Raw genomic sequence first — 22,349 nt, 5'->3', positions numbered from 1 at the left:
CACCCAAATCAAATCAGAAAACAAAAAATTTCATTCAGTTCTAATATTTTACAAAGCACAGTAACCACCGTCTGATTGTTGTTAGTTGGTGTCCAATTGATCACGTTACACTCACCAACGAGTACGTCCGTTCCTGTTACAAAGTTCGATGCTGGCGAGAGAAGCCAGACTGCTGCTCCGTTGAGATCTGTAACGTGTCCCATTCTACCCATTGGTGTTCTCTCGTACCATGTCTTCTTAAGGTTTGGATCAAATTTGTCTGTAATCGCAGTGTTCATATATCCTGGAGAGATGGTGTTTACGCGAATCTTATAAATAATTTTGTTTAGCTGCCCGTCAGACCACCTTCAAACAAAACACTCACGTTGTGTGGTGCCCATTCACATGCAAGTGACTTGGCAAGGTGAATAACTGCTGCTTTAGATGCATTGTATGCACATTGTGGTTGTGGGTAGTTGACTATGTTGCCTGACATTGATCCAATGAATACCATTGAGCATGGTCTCTTGTTTTGGATTTGTATGTTGGCGATAGCCTGAGCCACGAAGAATGTACCATTCAAGTTAATGTCCATAACGCGTCTGAAACGGTCAGCTGGGTAGTCCTATAATCCTTATCAGCATTGATGCTGAAAAGTATGCTAATTTTCTCACCTCAGCAGCAATCTGTGCGCGTTAGTTGGTTGATAAGGGATATATAAAGTTCACCTACGTTGTCAGCAACACCAGCTGAAGTGAGAAGAATGTCAACACCGCCGTAGTCTCTAACAACACCATCTGCGGTAAATGAAAAATTAGCAGTGTTTTTGCACCTATAAAAACCCGACCCACCAACGGCGCTTATGACGGCCTTTTCGTCTCTAACGTCTAATTGGTAGAAAGATCTACTTGACGTCAGCAGTCGCCAATACTTTACTCCACACTTACGCGCTGACATTTGGGAAAGAAGAGTGTAATTCCTTGACAGCAGAGTCACCCCTTCTGCGAGTTAGAGGCTGGTGAGCTATATACACCCACACTCACCACTCTGAGAGAATATCGAAGATACCTGATTTGGTGAGCTTCGAGCTGGCGAACCCCACAGCCAGAACTCACCAACTGAAGTACACCCAGCTTCGCAGAATGCGCGCGTCATCTCGAATCCAAGACCCCTGGCACCACCAGTGACAATTGCCGTCTTTCCGGTAAGCCTGGGATCCGTGAGCCATAACGCCATATCCAACGACGCCGACTCACTCAAACTTTTGCAGCGTGTTGAGCTGAGTCGATTGCGCGACGAGTGGGTTTTCGCTAACAGACATGATGTTTTTTAACTTTTACCGTAGCTGATGGGTGTAGAGGAGAAAGCAATGTACTTGCAACCGAGGTACCATACTCCAAATTCAAAAGTGACGTTGAGCTCAATGCGAGTGCATTTCTCAGCACGCGCAAAACACATTAACTCATTTCACTTACATTTTTCTCTTATAGCTCATGCTAATGCGTCTATGACGTAACTCTTATTCTTACTTTGGTGTGAAGGCGCGAAGATTGCTCTTTTGCAAGTAAATCTATCCTTCAACGGTTTTTCATAGCGCAATTTTTCTAACCTTGTTGGTGTCGCTCCTCCGCCTCAAGTAATCTATTTACGTAATCGGCTCGGTCTGCGTGCGATGCCAGCGCTGCCTGCTAATTGTGCGCTTACGTTTGTAAGTAGTAGAAAATAAACATCTTTGTAAATCTATGAATCTATGTCTATGTATACTCTGCATACTCTGCTTAAATTAAGTGTATACATGCAAACCATTCATCCATGGCTCGTAGCGGACTCTCTGGTACTTGCGAGCCAGTGCCCAGCCTTCGTAGTCCTCTCTAAACTGCTTCTCCTTAGCGATGCGCTCCTGCTGCAGCTCCTCCTCCGATTTCTCCTTGCGCTCGCTTTCCTTAACCTCTCTCGAAGCCTGTTGGCGCGTTTTTTTGAGTTTGTCTACCAGATTGTCATAATACTCCTTTCTCCTCCTAGCAATCCCCTTTGGTACATCTTCAAAAGTCTTCTTGATTTTCTCTTCGGACTCTACATCGAATCCGCAGAGTGTACCTCCCTGTGCTTTGTACTCGAGTGTTTGAGGCTGCTTCCATGGCTCATCATAGCTGACCATCTCCGCTTCCTCGTCTGAATATGGTGGTTCGACCTGCTTGACGTTTGCATCTATGAGCTTCATAACCGCCTCACACCCCACACTGGCGCTCTTGCGGTGATTGAAGAAGCCTGCAACCATCTCTGGGATCTTTGCAAACCCAACAAGCTCATAGAATGGCACGAGAAGCACCGGTGCTTGTGGGGGGATAACTGACGGTGCAGATGTCAAATACTTGGCGACTCCTGTGGCTGAGCCAGACACTGGAATGCTAATTTCTGGGATAATCGTCTCCAGCTCCGCATACTCCTTGAGGGTATCTTCATCACCCGGCTTTGGGAGAGCAGGAATGATGGAGGACAATTCCGCGAGCAAGTCGCGCGAAATTACACCAGACTTCCAGCCCTGCGCGAGCCCAGCGAGGTATTCCTTCACTGTGTTTCTACCTATGAGGACAACGCCGCCTTCTCTATCGCGCTCGCTCTGCGCAGCTATCGGAGTGAGCGATGGCGCCTCTAGACCCATAGCTTCTCTACGTTGAGCCTGCGTGCGTTCTCTGAGTGTCGTCGCGAGAGCACCGTGCTTGTGGCCCTTCTCTACGACGAAATCTATAGCTGCTGCATTCAACACAGGCTTCATGTACTGTTTGAAGAATTTTGCACCTGTTGGCTCGTCGTATTCGGGATACAGCGCTGCGTAGATGTGCACTCGACGCGGGAGCTGCGACGGCCCGCCCATCGCTTCTTGCGAGAGGTGATGCACCTTGTCCATGTGCTCCTGCATTATCCTCTTGGTCTCTCTCCTGTCGTACGCATATAGCGCCGTCGTCGAACCCGTCAATCCTAGGAATATGCACCAATTCCTCGATGGCAGCCGCGGCTTCCAATTGATCACTGACTCTGGCACACCAACAAACGTCAGTATGCGGAGACTCTTGGGGACTCATTTTAGTTGTGCGTCACGCTTATCCGCGTCTTTACTCACTTCGCGAAATTTGGACATTGGTGAGTGGGCGAAAGAGAAGACAAATCGGTAACGTATAAATACATTTCATTAAATAGCGTGTAGTGTGCTCATGTTACAACTGTGCGCTGGCTCTGTTCACCGATACCAGTACCGGTCAAGCTCTTCTCTAATAGCAGACACCTTGAGTGCTTGCTGAGTTTCCACGGTGAAAGTGTCAGGCTGAGTGTGCCTGTCAGCAGGTCAGAAGAGGCCTACCAAACGAAATTAAACCCACGCTCCAGCTGTGTTTTTGAACGGTACAAACCACACCCACCAGCCAAACAACCCGGCGCGACCATCCCACCCCAAGACATCCATAAAGTTATTTAAACACCCGCGATCGAATATATTGACCAGAGCGAGCTGCGTCAGTTTACTTCTCTCCCATCCACTAAGAGAGGTGGACGGTGGTGGCGGTGGCAGAATGGCGCTATCGGGTGATGTAGTTGGTGCTGTATATCGCGGACTGTGACTGCGGTGTGCCCGATCCGTCTCTAATGCCTCTATAGTTGTTTTGTTACGCCCTACAAGCGTGCAGTGCCAGATCCAAAAACCTAAGAGCGCTAATCCCAGCGTACACGTCTCTACGGCCGCAAAAGCCCACTCGATCTGTGCGTACCAAGGATCTATTGTCATGTTGAGCTTGATGGAGCGTACGAGAGTGTATACTGTCATTGCGAAAGCATACAAGCAGAGAACTGCTGCGTAGAAGAGTAATAGAAGGAAATACTTGTAATTGTAAAAGCCGACGCAGCGATTGAGCACTATTTATAGTGTTAGCTGTTGATTTAGCTGTACGATCCTCGCTTCACTCACACCACGGACAATGATGATCCATTTTGTACACACATCTGCTGCATGATGAGCAGTGGTGTGTACGATCTGATGTGACTGTGTTATTCAAACTGAAAAGCCCATAAGAAACTCGCCCACCTGGCTTGAACAGCCTGCATTTCCGGCAGAATCTCCTTGAGCCGTCTGACTTGCGCTCCCATTCGTGCACACGGGATTCTGCAACGTTGGAGGAAACATAACCAGGCTCAACTACACAAGCCCTGTAATAGCTGATAAAGAAGCATAGCAGGAATAAGACGTAGAAGCCGTTGTGAGTGAAATGCAGATGGAGTGTATGAAACGCGTGCGAGGTGAATATAACTAGCAATACAACTACAGCTGATAATCCATATTTGCGTACCGCGTCAAGCATCTCATGTGCCTTGAAGGTGGTGGTACTGGTGAGAGATATAAAAACACAGTCAAGGCTTGGATGTTCTTATCTAGAGCTCACATACGCCTCCCCATATCGGATTCAAATCCCCTTTGCCGCTTCTCACTTCTCTCGGCCAAGAATGCATGCTAGTTGGGTGAATCTCTATTCATTCCAAAGATCGAATCTCAATCACCGATATTTAGTCAAGCTTCTTTACCTGCACCAAACCGGCAAAATTATTATCAATGGTACAGCTACACACAGTGAACCGACCAGACCACCAACAGTCCGAGACAGCGGCAGTGACAAACGCGCTGTCTCAACTAAAGAACGATTCCACAGCGACTATTCCAATTGAAGATGAAAACAAATACCTCGTTGAATTCTCAGAGAATGACTCAGAGAATCCGAAGAATTGGTCCCAAGTGAAAAAGTGGACCGTCGTATTTGCAATCACTCTCATAAACATTTGCACAGGCTTGGCGATGACTGTATATGCCAGTATTGGTGATACTATGATGAGGGACACTGGTGCTACTCACCTCGAATACATATCAGGAATGACCACTGTGCGTTTACTCAAACATCATGACGCGCTCTGACAAGTAACAGTTCATGCTTTCTGTCGCTTTCTTACCTCTCATACTCTCCCCAATGAGTGAGAGCTTTGGCAGGAGAAAGATATACCTCGTCACAACATCTCTTCACGCGCTGCTCTTCCTGCCGCAAATTTTAGTGAAAAATATAGCTGTTATCGTCGTGATGAGGTTGTTACAAGGGTGAGCGGTGGTTATGATAGTATGAAATAAGCTAATAACGAAAAGTGGCTGTAGCTCTGTTGGTAATACACTTGTTGGCGGTAGCATCGCAGACATGTTCAACGCCAGTGAAAGAGGATTACCAATGGCTGTGTTTTCACTGTGAGCTAATCTTATGTCTTAATATTGACACTGACTCTTGTAATAGATTTGCTATTGGCACCCAAGGTGTCGGTCCATCTTGGAGTGGCTACGCTCAGATTAATTTAGACGGTATCAGAGGGCTTGGTGGATGGCAGTGGGCTCTCTGGATAACTGTGAGTTATTATCGCAAGCATATGCATCTTTGAAAGTAGTCTAAATTAACTGAAACAATTAGTTCATCATCAATTGCATCTCGTCGATTATAAACATACTCGTATTAAAGGAGACGAGAGCCAATGTTATTATCGAAAGGCGTGCTCATGCTGTGAGTAACTCAGTCCCACATCTGGTCAAATCTCACAAACCACAGCTCAAAACGAGAACAGGATTGCCATACTATGCAACAGGAACGGTTAAATTCACTGCCAAAGACATCACCATGTCCCTTAAACGCTCGTTCCAGCTCTTTATCGAGCCAATCGTCTTCGCGCTCTCACTCTGGTGCGGTTTTCTCTGGGGTGTAGTGTACTTGTGAGTTTATGAGCGGCTTTTCACCCCAACTTAATAGCATTCAGAATACTGGCAGCCATTCCATCTACTTTCGAAGCTGCCTACGGATTCAACCCAGGTCAATCACATCTCGTTTTAATATCGATAACGATAGGTTCAGTCATTGGATTCCTAAGCAACTTTCACCAACAGTCCTTGTATCGTCGCAGAGCTGCTAGGAGCGTGAACAACAAGTGTAATCCTGAAGTACGCCTTTACTGGACTTGTGCAGGTGGCTTGCTCTTCTCCTTTGGTTGTTTAATCATGGCGTGGACGACACGTAACGAGGTTCAATTTGTCATTCCTTGCCTTTTTGGCTTAGTGATGCTGATCTGGGGTATTTATGTCGTCTATACCGCACTTTTCAACTACCTCAGCGACTGTTATGAGACATACGCAAGTTCTGCTCAAGTTAGTGTTACAATAGCATTTTATATTCCTAGGCTAACTCTTCAAAGGCGTCAACGTCTGCATTTAGAAACTTTTTAGGTGCAATTTTTCCTCTGTTCAGTATGAAAATGGTACGTACTAATACACTAATTCTGCTCGCTTTTTGTTAACGCCAGCTCAGTATGAAGAAATGACTGCTCCGTGGGCATCCACATTGATAGGTTTGATCGGACTTGCCCTCTCGATCATTCCCTTCCTGCTTATCATGAGTACGGACAGTTACAATCCCACCATGTACAAACTGACACCATCCCAGATGGTCCTGCTATTCGCTCAAAATCTAAAATAGCCAGCCAGCTTGCAAAAAGTGAAGAAAGAGAAGCTGTCCATCCGACTCTTAAGAGCGTACCTACTTTGAACAAAGTTTGAAGTCCATCATCATAGACCAACCCTGGATACCATCTAGAATCTCTCTAGCTCCTTGAAACATTACGAATAAATTATTTTGTGCATGATACATAATTATACATTATCTATTGGAAGTCAATCTTGCGTGCCTAAGTCGATTAGTTAAGTTGTAAGTTTCAGTTTGCAATCAAGATTTTCGCTCACAACTTTCCTGAGGTCGGGCTTATGATCCTGCTCGCCATCAGCTTTGCGCTTGTTATTGCCTTGCCCTGTGACGGCGTCAGGAGGGAGAGCTCTCGGCTCCAACTCTTTCAGTGGCTTGGGCAATAGTGGCGGGGGTGTTGGTTTAGGCTGATTGGAGAAATAAGGAAGTCTGAGAGCCTGCGAGGGTGCGTCAGTGTGCCTCAAGTAGTTCAAGTAAAAGTTAAGACATACACTACCAGCACTTATCCGTTCATGAGGATTGTAATGCAGACACTTTCCAAGCAACTCAATAGCGTCATTTCCAGCTGCACTGAAGAGATCCTCCAATGGTTGCTTAGGGTAATCCTGAAATTTGATGTAAGACGGTAGGGATGTGTGTCCCTGCATAGAATTGAGCGTCAGATGTAGCAAGTGAAAATGACAAACGCACAGGCCATTCAGACTCTTTAGGTGTACCCAATGCTCTGAATATTGTATTCAGCTGCTCTATATCGTTCTCGCCGGGTAAATAGGGCGTTCTAAGCAGCAATTCGGCAAAAATGCAACCAACGCTCCAAATATCGACTGCTGAGGAGTATGCTCTAGCACCAAACAGCAGTTCAGGAGGTCTATACCACCTCGTAATAACTTGGCAGGTCATTTTCATGCCGGGATCGGCAACGTCCCTTGCCAGACCAAAATCGGCAACTTTGAGGATGCCCTTATCGTTTATTAGGAGGTTGTTAGGTTTAAGATCCTATGCAGGGCTTAGAGACGCGTATAAAAAGAAGTAGACTAACTCTATGAAGAATGAAGTTACGGTGACACCAATCGACACCTCTGAGGGTCATGGCCATCCAAGATTTGATATCACCTGGTCTAAAGATAAGCGAGCGATCTTTGATAATAAGCTCGAGATCAGTGGTAAGAAATTCGAGGACAAGATTGAGGTTTTGTTTCGCAGAGAAGACGTCGAGCATCTACAGCGACTTAGATTGCGTCATTAGGTTTTGATAGCTGTATATACACACCTCTATCACGTTCTCGTGCTTGAGCTCCTGCAGGAACTTAACTTCACGGATAGCTGACATATCGAGACCGTCTTTGAACTGGCCGATTTTGATCTAACGCGGCGTGAGGAGAGCGTGTAGATATAAGAATTTAAACACCTTCTTTATAGCCACCATTCTCCCCGTTTCAACGCAATGCCCTTGGTAGACGGACGCATACTGGAATGCGGAGATAAGGAATGCGGCGGGAGATGGCACAGCGCACTCACAGTACCTTCACCGACTTTCCTCTCTTTGGAGTATCGCTTCATAATGGCGGTGTTCAGCTGCTCCATTTGGTTTGTTGGTGGTGGCAGTGGCAGTCACGGAGCAAGAAAGATTCTTTATCTCTTGATCACCAACGACGATCATCTAAATCTAAATGGCAGATAATATTCCATCGTCGCAGCACACGCAGCATACGCAGCACATAGCTGACACGCTCTGCTCTGCCCACACGGACAATACATCTCCACCGCTCACACATGCAATGTTCCAGCGCAAGCCGCACACCGCATCGGCGACGAGCCTCAGCGTCGAAGCAAGTTCGAGCGCGGGACAGGGCAAAGACGCCACACAGCGCCTGCAGATCCAGCAGCTCAAAGCCACGGCACAGAATCTAGGCCTGCCGAGCGATACCGTTGGATATAAGATGCTGGAGGCACTCGCAACAGCTCCAGCAGTTGACGATGCTCTATCATGGCACGATGTTCTCGCCCTCGCATCTTCAGATAAGGTGAGTCATGTACCACCGCTGTCACCCCATCTAAACTGAGGCTTAAGGCTGTTTTGCTACTGCCGAATATCACAAACTCTTTCAGCATACCCATTAATCCATCTCAAATCAGAAATCACGTTGTTTTCACTACCACCACTCCTCATTCCGGTGCCGGTCTTAGTCCTGCTGATAGCCCTGCGCAGGTTTTGGCTGCAAGCGGTTTGCGTGGTAGCATTGACTCGTAAGTAGTATTTCTTTGCTCAGTTGTTGAGGCTCACAAGTACCCAGCGGCAAAATTGTGTTTCACGGCCACTTAAGCCAGAACTATGCGGAAAGTAATCTGTTTGATAGCAATACAAGATCGTGAGGAATTGGTTGCAAATGCTATATTACAGCTCACAATTACACAGCTCACTGCTGAGCAGTCTACCTCCTCTTACAACCCACCACGGCTTTGAAACTAAATTTCCAACCCACAAATGCCTCTTGCTTGGATCGCTATCTATACCATCACCTCCAACTCCCAAGCTATCTACCCGTTCCAGGTCCTCCTCTCTAACGAATGCTGCTAAGTTGCAGAGCAAGTCGACTTTCGCTACTTTCTTCGGCGGTGGTGATAGACGCACTTCCATTCTCACGCCCTCGTTTTCCAACCAAACAGAGGAAACTGAGCTCGAGTTTGGGCCTCCGGTTGAAATCACCGTGCGAACCATCGATAACAGCATAAACTACGATGATGTCAAGAGGGAGCTTATCAAATCGGTGATGGATCGTATAAGGGAAAGGTTAGAAGGGTTGCCTAGAAAAGCTATTGCAAGGGTGGTACAATTTGTTGTTCAGTTTTATCCTGCTACTCCGTCAGCTGCTGCCTTGCTAGCCAAGCGGGCACCATCGAAGAAATCAGGTTCCGCTGCACCGAAACTGAGTGATCCAGAAACGAGCACAGCTGTAATTCAAGAGCTCTACATCAAGGTTCGTGACGAGGTCAGTTCCTTGTTGTGGAACGAACGACTGTCCCGGAGGGAGAGTGCTGACGAGGAGATTACTGAGCGGGAGAAAGAGGCGTTGGAAGAAGAGGTTGAAGATGAAGCATCCTTGGCAGTTGAACGTGTTGAGAGCGTAGTCACTACAGAGATATTTGATCTGTAGGTGCGCTACAAAGGCTATGACGTCTTCTGATAAGTAACTCAGACTCTTCATTCCCACCAACGCTGAGATTATAAGAGACGATACTTTGGCATCGAGGATTGCTGCTCTTAACATGCTCGATTTGAACTTGAATCATTTAGGCGTACAAGTCCCTGATGCACCACTCAATGGACAGAATGAGGGCGAAGCTGAAGCTGACGCAAGGAAAGGGCTTGAAGATGTTGTGAATGACTGCGGTCAAGAGCTGCAAAAGATAGGTGGCTGTTTGAGTCCAGCCGTCAAGATTGATGTCCTCATTCAAGCACATAAGAAGATAGTTGGTGAGTGTTGCACTGCTTCTAAGCATCAATTGACTTGTTACATAGACGGTTTGGCAAAGCTACCGCCAATTAGACTGCGCCCAGAAAGCGACAGTCAGGAAGATCAGGTGGAGGATGTCAAATCTCAGAGTGAAGATAATGACAAAGGAAAGCCACCCAGTAGCGCAGATTTGATACTTCCAATGCTTATCTTCTCAATGGTAAAATCAAATCCATCGCAAATCATTAGCAATCTTTTGTTCATTCAGCGTTTTAGAGCCGAGGGGATGATGTCTGGTGAAGCAAGCTATGCATTGGTAAACGCCACAGCAGCAGTTGAATTCCTGAGCTCAGTCGACCTTTCAGAGCTAGGCTTAGGGGGTAGCGACAGAATCGTAGGTTTTGGGGATAACGTTGAGCAATCCACACTTCCTTTGCAACCGGTTCAGGTGGAATCAGATGAGCTTACAAGCAAAATAAGAAGCAAGGTTACGGGTGAAATAGGGGATTTAGCTGGCTCTGCAAATAAGGTATTTACAGGAGTTGTAGATTCAGGATGGGGAGCGTTACGAGGTATTATTGATCGCAAAGAAAACACAGTCTCGCCACCAACGATAGTAAGAACAGCAGATGAGCTCACTTCTAGTCCTGTCGACAGCCGCCCGCAAAGCATGTTTAATAGACGCGCAAGCAGCCTCTCAGTTGCAAGTATCGCAGCAAATGTCGCCAACATAGCGAGCGGCAAAGACAACAAACCTCGACTAAATACGCTGCCGGACAATGACACTGGAGATAGAGAGCTTGTTAACATGTCTAGCTCGGTGTCTAGCAGGGAAATACCAGTCTCACAGAGCCTTGACTTTGAGCACAAGCGCAAAGATTCAGATGCAAGAAGCGTTAAGTCAATGAGCAGTATGAAGAGCTACAATAGTAACAAAGAGGAAAGTTTTGGTGAGAGGATGAATATAACTAATCGGTTGGCTAGTATTCCAGGTCTAGGGAGGTTTTCACTCAATCAAACTTCGCCTCAAGCATCACAGGAAACTGCACTAGGTGCATCACCATCTCAGGGCTCACTGCTAAACTCATTTTTTCCATTCAAAGGTAATCATTCGCGCACAGTTTCATACAATAACAACCATTCTACTTCATTTGAACCACCAAACGCACAATTCCTCAATGCTCACGCCGATGAACTTCGATTAAGCGATGTAAAGGTACTGCTTGAAGACTATAAGCGATTGGCGGGAGTATTGGAGGTTTTGCAGGGCACTTTGTCTCAGCAGCAACATCAGCATCAGCAGCATCAACATCAATGACAACAGCATAATTGACAGCATAATCAATAAAGACGACAATAGTAATACGCAGTGGATCTGCACTCGATCAGGTCAAATGTACATGCATTCATTTAAGATAAATTAAGACGGTTATACGATTTGTGTCACATCGGGTAGTGTGATTGAGAATGTGGGTATGAACAATTACCGCTTAAGGATAGATTAACTAGGGATTAGGGCCAAATCTGGGTGTTTTAGAATGATGAAAATTATGACTTACCAAATGCGGTGAAGGAACTGAGGGAGCTGGTAATATAGCAATTACTGAGTTAGTGAAATTCATTCCCATACCCTCAAGCTTGCATTTTTAAGCGCATTCCATTCTCATTCCAAGGGTAGACAAACATATTAAGGAGAAGGATTCCAAACAAACGACACAATGGCATCAATAGCAATAGCAGCAATAATCGCAGTAACTACGCTTGTCGATACGTCGATAGTGTCAAAGAGCCATGTGATATCAAGCGTACAGAGGCTGAAACACATGGGAAACAGTGTAAGGAATCTGCTAAACACAGCAACAGCCGTGAGAGAGAGACTATCAGTGGTATCAGTTGGTTACCTGTTAAAGTATATACCGCTAAAAACAACAATCAGCAAGACCGGGCCTATATCGGAGAAGCACAGGCTACGGATAACGGCAATCAACAGATCAAAGCGTATCGAAGCCATGCTAAGAAAGCAACCAAGTCGGAAGATAGCAGCAGTGGACAATATGAGAATAACTACGCTTGAATCTAATCTAATCAAACGAGTATTCGAATAGATGGACTGTACGATGCTCATACTACAATTAAACAACTGGCCTTTGTATAATTGTCCTTTATGCAGCGATTGCTTTTATATAGCTTGTTTATATAGCCTGTTTGTATTGCAGTGAGCTGCCGTGATACGTAGGTATAGCGTATACAGCGTATGACTCCAGGCACAGCGCAGTGCCTTTGTCAAGTACACGCAGCTGTTTTTTGATATTTGGTTTATATTTTTAATTCCCAGCTTGTGAAGATTTACCAGGAATTCCATCTCCTCATCTCTTCACAGTTACTTTGAAGAAATGGTTGGTTAAAATTTAATTCTCCCTATAAAACCGCTAATGTGGCTCAGTCTTACAGCAACGGTGGCTACGACTCTTATGGTGGTTCTGGTGGTTACTCTCGCGGTGGTGGTGGTTACTCCCGCGGTGGTGACAGCTATGGCGGTGGTGGTTACGGCGGCGGCGGCGGCTATGGTAGAGACAGAGGTGGCTCATCCGCTTACGGCAGCGGTGGTGGCAGAGGCTACGGCGGCGGTGGTGGTGGTGGTTACGACGATGGCTTCGGTAACCTCGGACAGCCAGACTTCAACAACTTAACCAAGTTTGAAAAGAACTTCTACGTTGAAGATAAAAGAGTCCAAGATCGCAGCGAGCAAGAAGTCGCTGACTTTAGAAAGAAGCACGATATGTCCATCGTTGGTACAGGCGTCCCTAGACCAATCACCGGTTTCGACGAAGCTGGTTTCCCTAATTACATCTTGACTGAGATTAACAAAATGGGTTTCCCTTCCCCAACCTCCATTCAATGTCAAGCCTGGCCAATGGCTTTAAGTGGTAGAGACATGGTTGCTATCGCCCAAACTGGTTCCGGTAAGACCATCTCTTTCGCTTTGCCTGCCATGGTACACATCAATGCTCAACCTTTGTTGTCTCCTGGTGACGGTCCAATCGCCTTGATCCTGGCTCCAACCCGTGAGCTTGCTGTTCAAATTCAAGAAGAATGCACAAAGTTCGGTAAAACTTCAAGGATCCGTAACACCTGTGTCTACGGTGGTGTTCCAAAGGGCCCTCAAATCAGAGATTTAGTTAGAGGTGCTGAAATCGTAATCGCTACCCCCGGTCGTTTGATCGATATGCTCGATATGGGCAAAACCAACCTCAAGCGTGTCACTTACTTGGTCATGGATGAAGCTGACCGTATGCTTGATATGGGTTTCGAGCCTCAAATCCGCAAGATCGTTTCTCAAATCAGACCTGACAGACAAACACTCATGTTTTCAGCTACATGGCCAAAGGAGGTCAAAGCTTTGGCCCACGATTTCTTGCACAACATGATTCAGGTTAACATTGGTTCTTTGGAGTTGTCTGCCAACCACAATGTCAAACAAATCATCGAAGTCTGTAGTGAATTTGACAAGCGTGGCAGACTCGTCCAACACCTTGACCAAATCTCACAAGAAAATGCCAAGGTTCTCATTTTCATTGGTACAAGTGGGTTTATTCTAATTGTTAATCTTCTCAGTCTGACTAAATTACTCAGAGCGTGTTGCCGATGATCTCACGAAGTACCTCCGTCAAGACGGCTGGCCTGCACTCGCCATTCACGGTGACAAGCAACAACAAGAGCGTGACTGGGTTTTAGCTGAGTTTAAGTCTGGCAGATCACCAATTGTGAGTAGTTCAGCAGTTCACCTTCTCTCAACCTCATCTAATCAACAATTTAGATGCTTGCTACTGACGTTGCATCACGTGGTTTAGGTAGGTTAATTTTCTTTGCAGCGCAGCTTCTGTTGTTGTTCATCTTGAGGGAATGAGTGAGAGGTCAGAGAATCGTATCAGACAAAGATCTTTATTTTTGACCTATCACATCCGCGGATAGGCTGATTGAAGAAGAGGTCGCGTTGATGTTTTTGGTAAACATTAAACATTAAACGCCGCCTTTCTGGTGCTTACTATAAGCAAAGTCCAACTGTCATCCGCTACACTGTTAGTTTAAGGCAAAGACATTGATATTATTATAGTAAGCAGTGCGATTCCTATAAAACCTCGAGATATATTAGCACTTTCATCGAGTATGAAGGTGCTAACTCTTTTACTCGAAATTACTATGATGTAGCAGCAGCAGTAGAAGTTTCTTCGTTGTCGATGCTCTTGAATAGTTACTTACTTATACCTTCTACTAATTCAGATGTCAAGGATATCGGATACGTTATCAACTACGATTTTAGCAGCAATGTTGAAGATTACATTCACAGAATCGGTAGAACTGGTAGAGCTGGTACTAAGGGTACATCTATCACCTTCTTTACCACTGAGAATGCAAAGAATTCTCGTGATCTTATTAAGATTTTGCGTGAAGCTAAGCAAGATGTACCAACCGAGTTAGATGAAATGGTAAGATAGAGAGGAGCAAGGGTTGCGATTATTAGTAACGCGATTTTAGGCTTCATTTGGTGGCCGCGGTGGTGGCGGTGGCCGTGGTGGATACGGTGGTCGCGGTAGAGGTTGGTGGAGTGATTGATCTACCTTTCAAACTAACAGAATGATCAGGCCGTGGCGGTTTCCGCGGAGGCGGTGGTGGCGGTTTCAGCAGCGGTGCCAACAGTTTTTCTGGTGGTAACATGAGACGTTGGTAAACATACCACCTGCTGAAAGCTACTTGTCTTTATTTATAAAACATTTTCCTCATCTTTTGGTATACAAAGAAATTGTAGATATACATTACTTATGCAATAAATGCATAAGTTATAGATTACATTGACGATATAGATTGCACGCCGAGCTTTTTGATGGATGAAGGCTCGTTATTGCCGTATGTCTTGAATACATTCTCGTTGTCATCCATCCAATTCACACAGTGTGAATTGGATTCTAGGAGATTCTTTACCGTTGACCAGCTGAATCTGGCTAGCTGAGGCAATCCGAAGACGCTATCCAGATTGTTCTTTAGCCAGGCGACTGTATTTGGGTCTGAGAAGATTAAGTAGGTTGAGAAGAATTATTGATTTGTATTATTGTGTAAATCAACACTCACCACCTGGATATCCACTACCTAATTTCATAGGCTGATCATGATCCTCAGAGACATCGATCGATGAATTCTCACTCTTGAGCTTCTTTGAAGAGCTGGCTGAGGCGTATGAATTGGTGTTTATAGGTTCAACGAAAGTCCAATTATCGATGATTGCATCTCTCGTAACTTTGGCTGCGATCGAAGCAGCTGAAACGATAGGGAACAAAGAATCAGCCTTTGAAGCAACGGTGAATCCAATATTAGGAAACGCCACTTCCAGTTTGGATTGATAAGATTTGGCTGGACCTACAGTATCCACATAAACATGTTCCAACTGAACGCCTTTGGATAGTACATCAGTAATGAGGGAGAAAGTTGCATCGTGTGATTGTGCATTGAGATTGTAAGGCACTTTCTTAAGCATCCCCGCGCTAATATCCTGAGGAGCCATTACTCTCACTGACCACGACAACTGATCCGATAGAGAAATGAGTTTGTGGAGGAGAGACTGACGAGACTGAGCAGTGAGCGCTTTGGAGTCAGCGAAGCCTGCTTCTTTGAGTGTATCCTCATAATCGACGCTGCAATACGCGATACCGTAAACGAGTGGGCCTGTACTTGGTGAGAGGGGGCTAGAGTTGCAGATTGAGCACACCTAAAACTGGTCCTCTTCCAGCTTCGTCGACGCCCATTATCACTTTCGAGTCAAGTAAAATGTCGGGCACATTAGAGTGGTATGAGTACGATGTTTGCAGTGGTTGATCACCATTCATTGACGGCGGTAAGGCGTGGACTTGGTCTTCTTCTCCTGTGCTCTCTTTACGCGCTCTTTTCGCCATGTTGCGCGTCGTCGCGTTTTCTTTGTTGAGCGTACGCAAAGGACAATGAGTGTAAATAAGGTTTTGGGAACAATGAGAATTGGGTGGAGTGATTAAACACATGTACACAAAGCTCTCTCTTCACAGCCACGCTACACTAGCATGCAATTTGTCCCGCAATTTGAACTGACTGGAAAAGTAGTAAGTGTGTAAGTGTAGCCATATTTCCATAGTAAAACATAACACACATATGCTGAGATATTCCAAGATTGTCGTACACTATGCTCGTCGCAGATTCCATCGCTCTGATCGTCAGTGAGGTCAGACACACGGATAGCACACTCTCGAAATACCAGCAGACAACGAATCTGATATTGGTGATCGTTGTGTTGGGATTTCTAGCATACGTGAATACGAGGACATCAAGATTGGTATACATGGTAAATATCGCTGCTACATTGCTCACGGTTTACAATCTTCTCAGTCAGTCTACCGAGGTCTACAACCTGATCATAAGCTACTTATCACTTGCAATAGTCGTCATTATGAACGGATCGCTGCTGGTTTTGATGAAATTTTTGATAAAGGAAGACGAAGAAATTCAAAGTACGAGTAGTAAATTTAGTACTAGTGGACCAACGTATGTACAGGAATTCGACGAGCAAATTAGAGATCTCAATCCGAAGAGATTGAATAGGTGCACGATACGTGATAAATGTAAGTACAGGGATATAGAGAAAATAACCCCACAGACTAATAATGCATTAAAGCAATAATATCTGGGCCAGTATGAGTATTCCACATTCGTTACTTACAACCACCATCATCTCTAAGCCGCAATGAAAATAAATTGGAAAAATACAGAAATTTTTATAGACGACGATATTTACGCTAAACCATTAAATCATATCATGAATGAAATACGCATTTCGCACTTTGATGAGCAGTTTGAGGATTTGGAGATGATATTGGAATTTGAGAATTTAGAGAAGCTCACGGTGTATGAGGTAGGTGTTGGAGTGATTAAATATACTTAAAATTCTAATTTATACCCAATCCAGGACAATATCTATGCAAACGATGTCAGTTTGGCTGATGTGGTTGAATTGCATAATCGTTTAAACGAGAATGAGCAACTTAATATAAATATGTCATTCACCGATACGAGATTCTTTACAAATTTTAATAGACTTGCTAACAAAAGTGGGTTCTACACCTATTTGTTTACTTATAGCTCACATTTCATAGCATCTGTTAATGAGGAGAGCAAAGAGAGCAAAGAGATCAAACAGAGATCTATTCTTGAGTACAGAGCCGAGAGTGACGACGATGACCCATTCCTCTATGAAGCTGTCGATGTAGACGAGAATGACGACGCTCAAGTTGTTGAAGGTGCGGTTCAGGATACTTCCGATGAACTTGGTGAAGACAATGATGATGGTGTTGTAGTAGAGGAAGTCACTACAGTTGAAGGTGTTCCTGCAGAAGACCTGGGGCATGTGCTAGATGATGATAATGGCGATCAAAACAATGTAAAGGTAGAAGAGAGCACAGAGACGGTCACTTTCGGTGAATCAGTCGATGACAATGAAGAGCTTGATCAGCATGATCAAGTAGGAGAGGACGTAGGCGGTGATGATGAGCGGAATGATGAAGTTGATGAAGCTGATGAAGCAGTTGAAACTCTTGAGACCGTTGAAGCTGATGACGGCTCAACTATTCAACGCGTAGAATCGACTACTCATCACATATATGACGAAAAGCCAGTTGAAATGGGCGAGGAGACGGTTGATCAAGTTGAAGTTGCTCAACCCGTACACAATGAACAATCAGAGCCTTTTGCTGCCTCTAAACTAGACAACGATCCTTCGATTGGCGATCAAAATGGTAACAATGACTCACAGATAGATGCAGGGGTTGTTGAAGAGACTGGTAAGACACAATGAATTAAACGATCTGATCTTACAACCCAATAGAAGTTGAAACAACAACCGCTATAAATGATAACACAGGTGAAAATCTCGAAGAGAAAGGTTAGTAAGTTTATTATGAAAAGTTTCATTCTAAACACCTGGAACAGTGGTCGAATCAGTTGATGTACCGACTGAAGACACACACTCTTTGGCAACATCAAAGAGATCTTTCGAGGAGGTAGAAGCTAACGACAACTCGATAGATCTAGGTAAGACGTGTCTCATAGCCATATCGATGTCGACTAATCGCTTGACAGGAAATGCAATTGAAAGTAAGCGCATGAAGAGTGAAGAAGTAGCGTAACAATTTGCATCAAGCAGCTTAAAGGTTTGGCACATATATCACATAGAGGGGAAAGTATTATTTATTTGCATGATTACTGACGACAGCAGGATAGGTAATTGGTGGTAACTGGTTAGATAATGCACCAATTGTATAATTATACCAGAATATGTTGAATGTAATAAACACACGCGTCACTATATCTTGAACGTTGAGCACGTTAAACATCATGTCTGGCGAAATTCTAGTAAACGTTGAAGATTCACTAGCCAACAAGGACGTAATCGCCGAATTGTTCCTGCCACCTCTTCTTATGCTCCACGCAGAGATGCAATAGTGAATCTGCAAAGCCTAAGAGATATGTTAGTAGCGGGAGATGAAGACATTACTCAGCAGCTAGGTGCTCATAAGGAAAACAAGAGATGTGAGTGGTGCGCATCTCTCACCATATCTTTCCATCTCAACATTGGCAGCGAATACGCTGCTTGTTATGAACTATGTGCTAAACGCGCTGCATAGCTCCCGCAAGGTAAACATTAGAAGCATCTACTACCAGAATGTCAATGCATTCAAGAAGCAATCCAATGTTGAGGAAATACTACAGCGAATTAGCCATGTATTGGGTATTCGCAGGGAAAGCCTCAACGTCAGAGCATCGCACAAAGGATTATTTCTATCCTCAGCTCTGTCTATACAGCTATGCAATGGGAATGTCTTAAACGGAAGTGACTCAGTCGCAAACTTCATACCTACAATGGAGGATATACACCAGGTAGACGTTGTTTGTTGCTAGCTTGCTGATTCGTAGCATCCGCTTAAATGAACTAGTCTCAAGTCGCTTTCGTTCTCGTCGTTGAAAAAGAGACCGTTTTTTCAACACTGCGAGAAATACGGTTCACGTGCTCATCTGTTCATGGTCCAACTATACTATTGACGGTGAGTGCTAGTCCATCAATTCATATTAGCCTCCTCTCAAGCAACTCAGGGAAAAGGTTATCCTGATTTTGCTACACGAGATATACTCAGCCATTTGGCAAAAATTCTTCCAGCGAGGTGAATTAATGACAAGCACGTGATAAAGCAACTCACCCTATCCACTAAGCATACCATTCATTGCGCTGGTTGATTCTGACCCTCACGGTCTGCATATATTCTTCACTTATAAATTTGGAAGTGACAGGCAATCAGAACAACACAGAAGCTCTAGATGCTCACGATTAATGCTATTAGGCCTGCGTTGTGAGGAGTTTGATTTGTTAGTGTCTTACTTTAAGCTAATTCGTAAACTCATGTTTTATAGTTTGTCTATTCCACCAGACCAAAGTTTGAGGCTATCGGATAAAGATAATTCGATCTGCAGCAAAATGGAACAGACACTCGATCTGAGACAATATTCATCAAGAGACGATCCCTGCGAGTGAGTTAGCGTTTTATTATTCGATTAATATTTAATCAACATAGAGGGATAAGGTGGGTTGAGGTTTGCATCGTCTTTGCATTCACTAAACCTTCCCTCAGTCTGGACAACTTACGGTGAGCTCCGCTGCCATCTCCACGCTAAAAACAGCTTAGTCAGGTTTAGCAACGAAATTAAGATAATGAAAAGTCACAACATAAAATGGGAAATAGAGGCGTTGTATAATGCTTCATCTTCCCATATCGCGGACACGTTTTATGGTAAATGCCTCGAGAGGTACATTGACAACAAAATGAGCATGTATTTTGATCAACAGGCTGTTCTCAGGATAGGGGAAGGCTATGAATCTCTACTCATAGCACCAGAGAAGACGTTGAACGGCATCTCACACTTGGACACCATGAACATAGGAAATGAAAATGAAGATATTTTGTTGGTTAGCGACTGTGATGAGGACGAGCTTCTACTGGGGTAACATAAAGTACAAACACTGATGAAGCAGAATTCCATGCTTGTTCATAGTTTAATATCTAAGTACAATTTTCATATCTAGAAGTTATTTTCATATCTAGAACTTGAAGACTTGATCTTCCTTGTAACCCATATCCTTCAATACACCAGTCAATTCACCTTGAGCACCTTTGCTCGTCTTACCACCAGAAATGGCCTTCATCATTGGTGGAGGACCACAGACGTATGTCTTGGAGTTAGAGTCTGGTGCAGGGAGGTGTTGCTTCAAGAATTCACCATTAAAGTATCCAACGTGTCCATTCCAACCCTTGGCAGGTTGATCAATAGAGTAGATGACATCGAATTGGTCAGAGTGCTTCTTCTTGAAGTCATCAAACACCTCCTTCAATAATATGTCCTCAGGAGTCTTGTTGGAGAACAAGAGGGTAACCTTGGTCTTGTCTGCTGGGTTGTTGAGGATAGTTTCAATCAATTGCAAACCAGGTGTAACACCACTACCACCTAAAACGAATCCGACCTTTTCGTATGTGTTTGGAACCCACTTGAATTTTTGAATTGGACCTTTGATAGCAAGTTGATCACCTGGCTTCAATCCATGGACATGTGGGGTGAATTTACCATCATCGTACTTCTTGATTAAGAAATCTATACTGCCGCGCTTGTCGGCGGTTGAAATAGGCTACAATAGAGCGATTAGATTGTAGTAAAAATGTGAGTGAAACGCTTACAGTGTATGGTCTCATGACTGGCTTGCCATTGTCACCAGTAACGGAGTCATCGGCAGCCTTACAGACGACGAGACCTGCAGGCTCGAGACCAGAAACTGAAGAACCAGGGAGCTATTAAGGAAGTGAGTTTTATCGTAGAGTGTACACACCAAACTCACGTCAAATTCAAAGATGGACGAATCGTGGTTATACTTCTTGACGTTCTTCAAGGTGAGGTTAGTGAAGCCATCCTTAGTCAAAGCGATTTGAGGAGTTTGGAGAGCACCGATTCTATCAGACTTTGGTGTCGACATTGGAAGAGGACCGGAAGGAGAATCTTTGTTGAGGTAAGAGTATCCACCGACGAGCGCAGCAAGTGCACCAGCACTGAATATCATTAGACTTGGTTAAATTAAACAATTACTGATACACACGCTCCGATGTAGAATTGCTTCGATTGGCCACCCTGTGGTCCAGTTGAGTATTGGCGTGTCTTCCGCACTGTCAGCTTTGTTTCTTCTAGCGCGATTAGCACGATATCCCACGTACTGCTTTGGTGAATGATCTAGCGGCGAACATGGTGGTGTATGACAAACTCGATTTCAAATTAGCGCCACTTGAGATGTCGTCACAAATGTAAAATTCAACTGATTTTTATAAATTAATTAAAAATTCTTGCTCATAAGATTCATTGTCGCGTCTAAACCCTTTTTATCCCCCTTAAATCTCATTTTATGGTAAGAAACGCGTCGTTAAATGATACAGCCACCGTCAACACCTTCCAAGCAGATCAAAAGGCGCTACGACCTCCAGGATTCGCCAACCAAACCAAAATCTAAGCGTAAAAAAGAATGCCATATTCACAAATTACCTGATGAGCTCCTTGATATGGTAGTGCTCAATCTCGATAGGAGAACTCTGCTTAGATTCGGCAGAGTTTGTAGAAATTTTCAAAACATCATCCTGCCGCACGTGTACAAGCGTCCTTCGATAAACTCACTCGAATTTCTTCCGCCTTTTCATTCAGTCGTGCTAGAATATCAGCTCCAATGTGAATCTTTAGATATAGATGTCATGTTGGAAGATCAACGTGACCTGGATATGGTTGCTGGTTTACTAAATAGTCAGCGTAATTTGAAGCACCTCTCTATATCCATAAACAAGACAAATCTTAATACCCCAAATGACCTATTCAAATCTATAAGTGACTCAAACAAGTTGGTATCTCTCTCTGTATTCTACGAAGAAGATGAAGGGCACAATCTGCTATCAAGGCTCATCGATAATCTCCCACCGTCTATCAAATTGCTCTCTTTATTGTCTGGTTGGTACAGCGTGTGGAACAGCTTGCTCGAAACTCAAATCGAGCACTTGCGATTCAGAATTTGGAATGAAGAGGACAACCCTATACGGCCGTATCACTTACAACGGTTCAACTCCCTCATCAACGCGAATGACAAAGTCAGCAAAATAGAAATCGAGACTATCAATCAGTATCTCTGTGGATTCTACCAGAGAGGAGAGTATCAATCAATGGCTTACGTTAATCCAGCAAAATCAATTAAAGTTCATAATTGGTCTATATTAAGGAATCT

The 22,349-nt window shown here is 44.4% G+C and overlaps 11 protein-coding genes across 11 annotated transcripts; 5 read left to right on the top strand and 6 right to left on the bottom strand.

Annotated features, from left to right (window-relative positions):
* Positions 1–48: 48 nt before the first annotated feature.
* On the bottom strand, positions 49–1,300 carry J056_003684 (D-arabinitol 2-dehydrogenase; the record flags this gene model as incomplete). Its single annotated transcript, XM_009268900.1, has 10 exons — positions 49–71; positions 116–308; positions 365–604; positions 654–665; positions 712–776; positions 831–883; positions 927–977; positions 1,023–1,047; positions 1,095–1,189; positions 1,236–1,300. The coding sequence occupies 10 exons, from the start codon at positions 1,298–1,300 to the stop codon at positions 49–51; spliced, it is 822 nt and encodes a 273-aa protein (XP_009267175.1).
* A 462-nt stretch (positions 1,301–1,762) lies between these two features.
* Positions 1,763–3,118, bottom strand: J056_003683 (uncharacterized protein; the record flags this gene model as incomplete). The annotated part of the gene is made up of 2 exons (XM_009268899.1): positions 1,763–3,049; positions 3,101–3,118. The coding sequence occupies 2 exons, from the start codon at positions 3,116–3,118 to the stop codon at positions 1,763–1,765; spliced, it is 1,305 nt and encodes a 434-aa protein (XP_009267174.1).
* A 99-nt stretch (positions 3,119–3,217) lies between these two features.
* J056_003682 (Palmitoyltransferase PFA3) lies at positions 3,218–3,959 on the bottom strand (the record flags this gene model as incomplete). The annotated part of the gene is made up of 3 exons (XM_009268898.1): positions 3,218–3,311; positions 3,357–3,885; positions 3,938–3,959. The coding sequence occupies 3 exons, from the start codon at positions 3,957–3,959 to the stop codon at positions 3,218–3,220; spliced, it is 645 nt and encodes a 214-aa protein (XP_009267173.1).
* A 617-nt stretch (positions 3,960–4,576) lies between these two features.
* On the top strand, positions 4,577–6,601 carry J056_003681 (uncharacterized protein; the record flags this gene model as incomplete). The annotated part of the gene is made up of 10 exons (XM_009268897.1): positions 4,577–4,900; positions 4,944–5,110; positions 5,156–5,251; positions 5,298–5,406; positions 5,469–5,558; positions 5,604–5,764; positions 5,809–6,193; positions 6,241–6,303; positions 6,354–6,441; positions 6,489–6,601. 10 exons carry the CDS (start codon positions 4,577–4,579, stop codon positions 6,599–6,601), a joined length of 1,596 nt encoding a protein of 531 aa, XP_009267172.1.
* Positions 6,602–6,705: 104 nt separating this feature from the next.
* On the bottom strand, positions 6,706–8,108 carry J056_003680 (Serine/threonine-protein kinase crk1; the record flags this gene model as incomplete). The annotated part of the gene is made up of 8 exons (XM_009268896.1): positions 6,706–6,729; positions 6,785–6,961; positions 7,016–7,165; positions 7,215–7,520; positions 7,564–7,743; positions 7,795–7,887; positions 7,933–7,992; positions 8,043–8,108. The coding sequence occupies 8 exons, from the start codon at positions 8,106–8,108 to the stop codon at positions 6,706–6,708; spliced, it is 1,056 nt and encodes a 351-aa protein (XP_009267171.1).
* An 86-nt stretch (positions 8,109–8,194) lies between these two features.
* On the top strand, positions 8,195–14,708 carry J056_003679 (ATP-dependent RNA helicase DBP2-A; the record flags this gene model as incomplete). Its single annotated transcript, XM_009268895.1, has 14 exons — positions 8,195–8,548; positions 8,596–8,771; positions 8,819–8,893; positions 8,941–9,675; positions 9,722–9,999; positions 10,045–11,195; positions 11,658–12,007; positions 12,360–12,375; positions 12,423–13,563; positions 13,613–13,743; positions 13,797–13,830; positions 14,261–14,466; positions 14,516–14,576; positions 14,623–14,708. 14 exons carry the CDS (start codon positions 8,195–8,197, stop codon positions 14,706–14,708), a joined length of 4,794 nt encoding a protein of 1,597 aa, XP_009267170.1.
* Positions 14,709–14,824: 116 nt separating this feature from the next.
* J056_003678 (Ribonuclease H2 subunit A) lies at positions 14,825–15,924 on the bottom strand (the record flags this gene model as incomplete). Its single annotated transcript, XM_009268894.1, has 3 exons — positions 14,825–15,042; positions 15,107–15,697; positions 15,741–15,924. The coding sequence occupies 3 exons, from the start codon at positions 15,922–15,924 to the stop codon at positions 14,825–14,827; spliced, it is 993 nt and encodes a 330-aa protein (XP_009267169.1).
* An 890-nt stretch (positions 15,925–16,814) lies between these two features.
* On the top strand, positions 16,815–18,180 carry J056_003677 (uncharacterized protein; the record flags this gene model as incomplete). Its single annotated transcript, XM_009268893.1, has 6 exons — positions 16,815–16,910; positions 16,965–17,106; positions 17,152–17,835; positions 17,880–17,936; positions 17,984–18,085; positions 18,134–18,180. The coding sequence occupies 6 exons, from the start codon at positions 16,815–16,817 to the stop codon at positions 18,178–18,180; spliced, it is 1,128 nt and encodes a 375-aa protein (XP_009267168.1).
* Positions 18,181–18,519: 339 nt separating this feature from the next.
* Positions 18,520–20,051, top strand: J056_003676 (Meiotic recombination protein rec12; the record flags this gene model as incomplete). Its single annotated transcript, XM_009268892.1, has 9 exons — positions 18,520–18,583; positions 18,633–18,940; positions 18,988–19,095; positions 19,145–19,212; positions 19,262–19,414; positions 19,460–19,576; positions 19,621–19,629; positions 19,678–19,692; positions 19,742–20,051. 9 exons carry the CDS (start codon positions 18,520–18,522, stop codon positions 20,049–20,051), a joined length of 1,152 nt encoding a protein of 383 aa, XP_009267167.1.
* A 93-nt stretch (positions 20,052–20,144) lies between these two features.
* J056_003675 (NADH-cytochrome b5 reductase 2) lies at positions 20,145–21,333 on the bottom strand (the record flags this gene model as incomplete). Its single annotated transcript, XM_009268891.1, has 5 exons — positions 20,145–20,726; positions 20,776–20,886; positions 20,934–21,141; positions 21,189–21,247; positions 21,304–21,333. The coding sequence occupies 5 exons, from the start codon at positions 21,331–21,333 to the stop codon at positions 20,145–20,147; spliced, it is 990 nt and encodes a 329-aa protein (XP_009267166.1).
* Positions 21,334–21,510: 177 nt separating this feature from the next.
* Positions 21,511–22,319, top strand: J056_003674 (uncharacterized protein; the record flags this gene model as incomplete). The annotated part of the gene is made up of 2 exons (XM_009268890.1): positions 21,511–22,277; positions 22,307–22,319. The coding sequence occupies 2 exons, from the start codon at positions 21,511–21,513 to the stop codon at positions 22,317–22,319; spliced, it is 780 nt and encodes a 259-aa protein (XP_009267165.1).
* Between the last annotated feature and the right edge of the window lie 30 nt (positions 22,320–22,349).

Source organism: Wallemia ichthyophaga, assembly GCF_000400465.1.
Source record: "Wallemia ichthyophaga EXF-994 unplaced genomic scaffold scaffold5, whole genome shotgun sequence".
Taxonomy (NCBI): domain Eukaryota; kingdom Fungi; phylum Basidiomycota; class Wallemiomycetes; order Wallemiales; family Wallemiaceae; genus Wallemia; species Wallemia ichthyophaga.
This window is presented reverse-complemented; position numbering and strand designations above follow the sequence as displayed.